Consider the following 9,406-nt stretch of genomic DNA (forward strand, 5'->3'; position numbering starts at 1 on the left):
CATGTTTTATTTGTCAAGTATGAATGTTAAAGACTGCTGTGAAGCAGGTGTTAATTGAAAATTTTATGATGCTTTTTTATTTTAATATACTACTTTGCTTGCTTGGATGGTAGCAATAAGAAATAGCATTTTAGTAGTTCATTTAGAAAAAACTTTCTTCGAAAGACGCTAATCCTTTGTTTGTTGGGAAAAAAGTTTTCTACTCTACTGTACGTGAGATTCATCAAGTTCATAGATCTCTTTATCAACCATGCCGGTTATATAATTCAAGCAATTCAGGTAAAACCTCGTCATTTTGATTCGTGTAGCAGACAACTTGACATTGTTTTATGCAAGTATACAACTGATATTATATAAAGCATTTTCTTTCATAAAAGTAGCAAATTCTTTCTTTAGTTCTTTTCACTTTTGCATTTCGAACATGGCAAATCCTCCCCGGGTTTTGTATGAAAAACACACTTCACATTCGTTTTTTGTAATGCAGTCCAGAGCTCTTTCTGTTTGTAGTGCAAATCACTCTTAGCTCTCAAATTAAAAATAGAAATAAGACTACACCCAGAAACAAAGATTCATAAACCCAAACCTAAACTATATGCACGTATATATTCTTTTTCTAATATAATGCACGACTTCCAACGTAACATGGAATAGAATATATTATATATGGGCAGGGTCGACAGAAGGCATGTATTTAAGGAGCATGACACGGGGGTGTGCTCTCTCTCTCTCTCTCTCATCCTTTGTTCCCTTCTTCTCAACTTGTCTCTATAAGAGTGTTATAGGAAATCGTGCAACTCACCAAACTTCAAGAAGGAATAGTCAAATATAAGGCTCATAGTCTTGGCGCTGTCCCATAAATGCCTCCATCCTCCCCCCCCCCCCCCCCCCCCCCCCCGGCACTATTCATTCTTTTCTTCTTCTCCTTTTCTTCTTTCTTTTTACAATCTCCTCCACCCCCTCTCTATGAGCTCTCTCTCTCTCTCTTTTCTCTCTACAATTAAATACTCCTCACGTAAACCCATGCCATCTCAACGTGGCTTTCTTTGCTCAGCTTTTCCATCATTCATTCTCTTTGTAGGGATCAGAGATAGTCCACATCCCTCTATCTCAATCTCTCTATTTCTTTGCTTAAAATTCTTTCAAAAACATTAATAAATGCCATCCCTTTCACACCTACATGTACATATATTGGTGGCTTTGGGAAGACCGTCATCTCCCGTAATACTACTGTTAGACTACGCGGGAACTGTGCCTGCCTTCCATTTTATTAGTAGGATTTTTTTTTTTTCATTTCACACCCTACACTACGAGTTTATTTTAATATGTTAAGATACCAAAAGTTTCTTTGAGATGAGGAAAGAAACATACTCTTATCTGGTGTACCTATCAGGACTTGGTAGTTTCCAACATTTACCCAAGTATTAAAAATATTTATCAATAGGTTGTCTTGTAGTTTCTTTTTAAAAATATTTATTGAGTAACTTATTATCGATTTAGGACAACTTTATTTTTAGAATAATATAGACGTTTTCTATGGTTTAATAAGAGCATGAAAAGGGTAAAACAATAATGATAAGATGATATGGTGGTGCGAACTGAGATTAACGCATAATGGAGGGTGTGAAACGAAAAACAAATAAAATTTAAAAAAAAAATATTCTTTGTATTGTGCTCTTCCCATGCACGTGGCTGTCAATCCTGGCCGTCAGATCACGGATGTACGTATGCACCTTTGATTGGACCCAACGTGGGTTGGAATTAACCGTTTTGACTTCCGGGTCGTAGGATTAACTCCTCTCTCTCTCTCTCAAACCATCTTTTTTTTATTTGTTTCTATTTTGTTTTATGAAAAAAAGTGAGACTTTAAGTATTCCAATTTAATCAAAGTGTTAAAATTTGAATTCGAAAATTCTCATATATGTCGAAGTTTTAAGAATTTTTTTCTCTTCTTAAGAGTTTTGAGGAAGAGATGCAACGTTAGCACTTAGTTTGATCACATTATCATATGAATTACTTTGTTTGATATGTTTTAAATTTATTTCCAGGTACTGTAACTAATGGTTACAAAAGTAGCTCGAGCTCCAGATGAACACTGGAGCAGAAACATTACCAAGTACACATATCTTTGTTATTATTCCACTTCATAGTGGAAGAAGTACATGTAGAGATAGAAGTAAAAGATGAATATATTATAGGTTACAAAATGGGCTGCTAGCTAGTTAAATCACCACATCATCACTCTAATTAGTTTAGAGAAAAGAAAAGGAAAATAAGTATAGGGTAATTGAGTCAACTCCTTGATGGAAATATGCGCGCATATGATCTCAATGAAAACTGCTGCAATGATCTCATTTGATAGCAGTTCAATATTTCTAGTCAATAGTTCACAATAATTAATTAACTCGATGATAGTTTCAGTAGAGTAATATTTTATAAGTAAGATGATATTTATAAAGTTCTTCTTCATCTCACAGTTATCACTATCAATGAGCAAGATGATACCACATAAATTATATTTATAAACTATTTATGTCGAATGCAAGCATGTGACCTATAAATAAAGCAATAATTGGCATTAGAGAGTTATGGTAATCTAAGCATGGGGATTAGTGCTTGCCGCCATGTATTATTGAGCTGAAAAAGTAATTAGCCCATGTAGATCATTAAGAGTCATACCTAATAGTCAAGTCTTTTATGTTGGACGTGGGTTCCAATATATGTGTCAATTCCTCTACTGAGATCTAACTTTGCTCACTTGCTTTACAAGCGGCGGTACATAATGTGCGTGCATATATAGTAGTGTATTGTTTGGGCTAAGTGAACCAGTGATATAATTCTTTCTGGCACATTTGCTACAAAAATATTCAAACTTAATGTTGGGATCTTGATGCTCTCATCTGTGTTTTCTTTTCACCTGGGTACACATTTGGAATTCGGTGTGAGCCGATCATTTAAGTTTGCTTTGTTGGAGATACATCAACATATCGATTGAGCATATCTAAATGTTGTCATCGCACCCGTTTTAATCCAACGGTGTCTTCAGCATTCATTTTGTACACTGTCACGATTGTCGAGTAGCTGCAATTGAAGCACTGACACACATTTAACTGTATATTTGGAATATCTTAGACAGATTGACCTGCACCAAATCCTTGGTTCTACTGTGTTGGTAGCCGGTTAGTAAGTTATGAACCTATATTATTACCTTGACCTGCAATCAGGTTATATGGGAGGAGGAACTCTTCGTCAATGCATGAATGAAATGTTGATACATCGATGGGATCGAACGTATCCATGTCATGCGTGTTGTTTGTTTGCCATATTAGCAAAGCTGAGAGGTACCCTTTCTGTGACCTGAGGTAGTAGCAGGTTGAAACCCACACAACTTAGTGGGAAAAAATGCTTTGCATGTGGCTTAGATCAGAGTCTCGGTAGTGTGTCGGCTTAGAGCAATGACTCAATAGTATTTGGCTCTGAGTAATAGCTCGATGGCGTATTAACTTAGAGTTTAGATAGATTTAGTGGATTTTTATTGGATTTTACTAATGGTTTGTGCTAGCTTTTTGAGGTAACTTATATTTGGCTAATAAGTGGTTAGATTGAACTCTTGTTCTCACGTGGGTTTGCTCAAAGTGCAGCTAAGTCATTTGAAGAAAATAAGAAAAAGTGAATAGAAAAAAAAGGAAGACAAGAGAGTAAAATGAGTTTTCTTTGCGCACAACAATGATATTTTTAGGTTTGGATCAAGATATAGGGATCATTGTCTTTCACATCTACAATAATATTCTTGCCTCTTCTCTATTAGAGGTGTTTTCTAAACCTTGTAATTTGAAGTTTTTTTTTTTTTTGTGGATGACTTTCTTATAATCTTGGAGGAATTTGTTATGGTGGTACTTTTTTAACCAATTCTTTTGATAATAAATTCTGTTTTATATCTTGTGTTTTTTTTTTAAAAAAAAAAGAATTTTTATATAAATTTAGTGTTTTATCTCTCTCATTATTGTTACTAAAGTTTACTTTTTTAGTTGACATATTTTGTCCTCCAAAGTAGAAAACAAAATACTTTTCCAGATTTATGATAGGGAGTCTCAGTATATTTGTATCAAAGAAATGCTAGCATTTTGTCGATCCTGTATCTAGCATTTGGGTTGAAGAATAATTAAAAAGAGAAAAGAGAGAGAGTTTTTGTTTGATGTATAGTCTAAGGGACCCAGTGAAGCAGGGATGTTGGGGGGGTGTTTGCTGGGCGCAGGCTTTAGGGGAGAGAGAGAGAGAGAGAGAGAGAGAGAGAGAGAGAGAGAGAGAGAGAGAGAGAGAGAGAGAAGGGGGGCATTTAAGGATGGGTCATCATTGCTGAGGTACGTCATCATTGTCATGGCATGTGGCTGTTTTGACTACGTTTCAATGCCCACAATCCCCACCTCTCCAATTGTTCCCATACAACTCTCTACAATATTAATTGAGAAAAATAATAACATATAAGCAAATTTATTATTTATTATTATTATGCTCATCACTTCTTCTTCTTCTTCTTCTTCTTCTTCTTCTTCTTCTTCTTCTTCTTCTTCTTCTTCTTCTTCTTCTATCATCATCTTCTTGTCTAAACTTTACTATGGACTAATGGTGGGCAGGAGAAGAAGAGGATAATGGTGGTGATATAAATGCAAGTTGGCATTAATTTGTTTTCTGAGAAGTCCTCATTACTTCTTTTATTGATGCCTCGCACCTCTCTCTCTTTCTCTTCTTTGTCTTCTTATTTTGTCTTCTGCCACTCTCTGCGAAATGCTTTCTGCATCTCCTATCTCCCCCACTACCCCCACAATAAAATAATAAAAACATTAATCACGTCTTCTATATCTACTGTGATTGCTACTAGGATATATATATATATATATAGAGAGAGAGAGAGAGAGAGAGAAGAGGAACGGAGTTGAATAGCCTGCAAAGAGAATAATAGTAAGGGATTAGAGTAACTTGGTCAACTACCAAAATCTTAGGCTCATAGGGATCGGTTTAAAACATAAAATAATAAATTAAAAAAATAAAAAGAAGAAGAACTACTTAGGCTTTCCCATAAATGCCATCGGCTTTAGGTGGCTATTATAGCCTTTTTGATCTACAAAAGACCTTCAGGTTGGCATAACTGCATGATTCTTTCACAGCATCTCCTACCTTTTCATGACAAGTGAGGTGATGCATGCTACTTTTTCCATACTTGACTGATGCTATTCTTAATTTCTATATGAGAGAGAGAGAGAGAGAGAGAGAGAGAGAGAGAGAGAGAGTCACAGTGTATCTGAGAAAGATAGAGAGAGAGAATGAGAGAGCACAGTGTATCTGAGAAGGATAGAGGAAAAGACAACATTTTCCATCATGATGCAAGCAAATCTGTAAGGAAGATCAAGAGGTCCCCTATGCTTATATGCTAACACTCGATAGTTTCTTTTTATAAGTACTCTTCCAGTTAGGCAGAGGATATTCCAGGTCATCACCTATATATCTACATCTATCACTACTCAATGGTAAGAAGAATTTCTCCTCATCTAATGCTACCATATATAGATATATATATATACATGTAAATATCCTTATAATAAATAGCATCCCAATTATAAGATATTTTTCATAGATTTTTCTACTTCAATCAAAAGATATATAGTATATTAGCCATGTTAGGTGTTCTTAAAAATCTGAGCCTATAGAAACCGTAGGTAAAGGTTCATGCACATGCTACATCACTGAAACTATATATGTGATAAACTTAGGCTATGCTTGTATCAGATTTATTATATAAAGCCATGTATGCTCAATAAAAAAAAATAGGAAGCAAAGATGGACCTAGTTAGAAAGAAGAACAGATGCTTAAAATGACACACAACAACCACTGATACTGGAACAAAACTAGGGGGTGGGGGGACTACACATTGTCCAACTCTTTCAGCTGGAAGAAAAGCGAGAGAAAGATTGAATTTAAACAACACAAGAAGGATTATATTTCATGTAACTGTAGAGTAGAACATAAAATCCATGCCTCTATCCGATTATCCACGCCGCGGTCTTCGCTTTTGATGATTCTCCAAGTCGTAAGGCCTGCAATTCGACAATTAATACACTGTACTTTTAAGAAATTTAGATTCTTCAAGGAGATGGAAGGATAAAATGTTCTTTAGAAAAGATGCAGGCAGACCCATTTCACTATATAGAATTTGTTAGTTTTTTTTCCTTCTAATAGTTCCATATACTGCATATCATATTAGCTCTAATAGTTCATTTGGTAGTGTAACTCTTCTCTCTTTCTTTTTCCCTCTTCATTGTTCGTTTCCAGTAAAATTACAAACATAAGATAAAATATGCTTACATTGAATGTATGTCTGCCCACCATAAAAAAATATAATTCGTATTCTCGTAGGTCGAAATGAACATATTAAGTTTTCAAAACTTTAGACCTCTTGAAGTCCTTTTTTATCACTAAAGACTGAAAGGCCATTTGGTGGCATACATCTCAAGATGCTGTATTTTTATTGTTAAATGAGAAACCATTTCTTTTCTTTCCCTCAAATATTAAGAGCATACGTTTGAGATCCACTTAATTTAAGTGGATATCAAAATGCTCCATAGGACCCTAACTTGGCATCTAGAAGTAATATGCCATGGGTTCCATAAACTAAAAATTGATTTTAATGTTGCACTATATATATATATATATATATATATAATTTTCCAAAAAAAAATTCCTGTAACCCAAAGATAAGTAGAAGCGAGAGAGAGAGAGAGAGAGAGAGAGAGAGAGAGAGAGAGAGAGAGAGAGAGAGATAATATTAAGGAAAAAAAAAGAAGCCATGAGTTCCCTATAATTTATGGCATCAGAAACTTGTGGTTAAATGAGCACAAATGATTCCATCGTCCATAGCAGAAACTTGCTATGATCTTTAAAAGTTATCATCTGCAGAAGTTCACCAATTCAAGTGTCAGTCCTCCTTAAATGCCCTTCAGACACCAGCTCTTTTCTTAACTGCATTTAAGATGGAATGCTGGTATAAATCCTAGTTTTCTACAGTTTCCAGCAATAAATTCAGTATTCGTATAGTTCTTGCTTGACCAAAATAATATTAAAATAACGCAGCAGCATTTGAAATCACAAGTACATTTTTGCAAATATTAGGATGCTAATACTTACTTTTCTTCAGGAATTCTAATGTATGGAATTATGAAAACTTGCAACATTCGACGGAGTAAATTTTCTTCAATTTTGTTAGCATTTGATTGATCCGTAACAGATCCAAACTCTAAAGGAAGGAGTAGCTCTTGCTTAATGAACATATGGGTAACATGCAGTAGTGGGAAATGCACATAAAATTAGAGGGAGAGGAGAAGAAGACCTCTATGACGGTCCAACCCCTGGCCGGTCGTCGCCGCCCGCCGCGCTAGGCTTCAAGAACTGCCCGCCGAGATGCCCGATACTTACTGCCGAAGCGTTCATCGCTGCCATGAGCCCCGCGTCGTAGGCCCCATTGACCCCGAGCCGCGCCGTGAGCTCCGACTCATAGTTTCTCATCATCATGTGGTGCGGCTGCGGTGGCGGCGCCGCATCCCTGACGCTCATCGGGAAGAAGTGGTCCCTGCCCCCGAACCCAATCGCCGTCGCATTCTGATTAGCGGCGTCGAGAAAATTCTGGCTCCCCGACGCCGCCACGCCGCCGATGAAGTTGGCTGTGGAGGGGCCATTAGAGGCGGTTGCGGCGGCGGCTGCTGCTGCGGCGGCGGCGGCTGCTTGGTATTTAGAGAGCTCGGATTTGGCGCAGCTTAGGTCCACCTGGAGCTGGCGGAGCTGGTGCTGGAGGATGGAGATGACGCCGACGCAGCCGTAGACGGGGTCGCGGAGGCGCATGTCGGCCTCGTAGGCGAGGGAGTTGACGGCGTCCTCGCGCTGGTACGGGTGGAGCTCGTTGAGCAATTTGGTCACGTTGCTGGCGCCGAACACGCGGTGCACGTGAACGAACTTCTGCGGGTTGTCCGGCGGGAAGTAGGGGGCGAACACGCAGTCCGGCTGGCACTTCCGGCGGAGGAACTTGCACGCCGCGCACGGCGAGCTAGTGGCTGCCATCGATGAGGACGATGCCGACGCCGACGAGAGCGGGACTGGGGGCGACGACGACGACGAAGCCATAACTACCGATTCGCCACCGGAATCACTCCCCCTAGCCAATAAGACACCGTTTGAGAAAAAAAAAAAAAAGAAAAGAAACAGGAAACAAAATCAAGATTGCAATTAGAATCGTTGAAGGGAAAAGAAAAGGAGAAAAAGAAAAAGAAGGAAAGAACACAATTTTAAGAAAGGAAATCGCTGCGGGATTTTATTTACTTTGTTCACATATTTGTGATAAATTCGCGTCGATTCGGTTTCACCCGAAACAAAAGTAACAAAGCGAAGAACGCACGATCCAACAAACTTTTAAATTCCGAGTAAATCGAAAAGCAATATATAAATATAAAACTATATATATATATTATATATAATTATTCTCTCACTACTACTTTTCTTGGATCAGTTGCTATCCGTAGTTATATTTTAAGTCAATCGAAGGAGAAGAAAGAGGAAGAGGAGCAGGCGGTTATCGGATCCGAAGACGACGGCAACGGCATACCTTTTTCCGCGAGCTTTTCTCCTCCCTTTTTGCCGAGTCCCCTCCTCCGCTCTTCTCGACGGCCTCCTTTCAATTTTTCTCTCTCTCTCTCTCTCTCTCTCTCTCTCTCTCTCTCTCTCTCTCTCTCTCTCGACTCTACTCGACCTGATAGCAGTGTGAGTTTGGAGAGAGAGAAATATAAACGGAGAGGAAGCACCTAAAGATGGTGAGGGCAGATGAGCCGGCGAGAAAAACTGGAGAGGAAAGAGAGAGAGAGAGAGAACAAGTGTTTTTATAAGGGGCAAAGAGAGAGGGTTGGTGTGATATATCTATATATATATATATATATATATATATATATATATATATCATAGATATAGATATATAATGCTTAATTTTTACATTTTTTTTTAACTACAATATTATCTTGTCACATATAAAATACTATTTATCAATAATATTTTCGAGGGATATTTTTCGCGAAGCCTAGCATTAGTATTTATATATTATATTAGGATAGTAGTTACGAAGTTAAGGAAAGAACATGAACGGATGGGATTTGGGACCTCCCAAAGACAAGGAATTATAGGTGGATGAAAGTTACAGGAGCATGTCTTGATTTGACCCTTTTTATCTCAAATATATATATGTATCCTTGATGGCAAGAAAGGATGTTGTAAAAGTTAATGAAGCAACAACAAGAGCCTAAATTCATGTATGCCATTAAATGCATGTAGAGGAATATATCTGATTGATTCTCCACAGTCTCTTTTCTTTTTCCC

General features: G+C 37.6%; 1 protein-coding gene across 4 annotated transcripts; it reads right to left on the bottom strand.

The window, feature by feature from the left end:
• Positions 1-5,777: 5,777 nt before the first annotated feature.
• On the bottom strand, positions 5,778-8,901 carry LOC140768843 (protein ASYMMETRIC LEAVES 2). Of its 4 annotated transcripts, none has more exons than XM_073109277.1 (3): positions 8,646-8,901; positions 7,380-8,198; positions 5,778-6,090 (listed from the first exon to the last, which is right to left on the bottom strand). In XM_073109277.1, the coding sequence occupies exon 2, from the start codon at positions 8,165-8,167 to the stop codon at positions 7,382-7,384; it is 786 nt and encodes a 261-aa protein (XP_072965378.1). In that variant the 5' UTR covers positions 8,168-8,198; positions 8,646-8,901; the 3' UTR covers positions 5,778-6,090; positions 7,380-7,381. The 4 variants fall into 4 exon arrangements, with proteins under 4 accessions (XP_072965378.1, XP_072965377.1, XP_072965379.1 ...); XM_073109276.1 differs by lacking the exon at positions 8,646-8,901 and adding an exon at positions 8,363-8,534; XM_073109278.1 differs by lacking the exons at positions 5,778-6,090; positions 8,646-8,901 and adding exons at positions 6,765-7,012; positions 8,363-8,536.
• Between the last annotated feature and the right edge of the window lie 505 nt (positions 8,902-9,406).

This window comes from Typha angustifolia, chromosome 10, assembly GCF_048772165.1.
Source record: "Typha angustifolia cultivar Huaian chromosome 10, ASM4877216v1, whole genome shotgun sequence".
Classification (NCBI taxonomy): Eukaryota; Viridiplantae; Streptophyta; class Magnoliopsida; order Poales; family Typhaceae; genus Typha; species Typha angustifolia.

Coding starts and splice junctions, on each gene's coding strand:
- LOC140768843 (XM_073109277.1), bottom strand. CDS start 8,167: ATGGCTTCGTCGTCGTCGTCGCCCCCAGTCCCGCTCTCGTCGGCGTCG.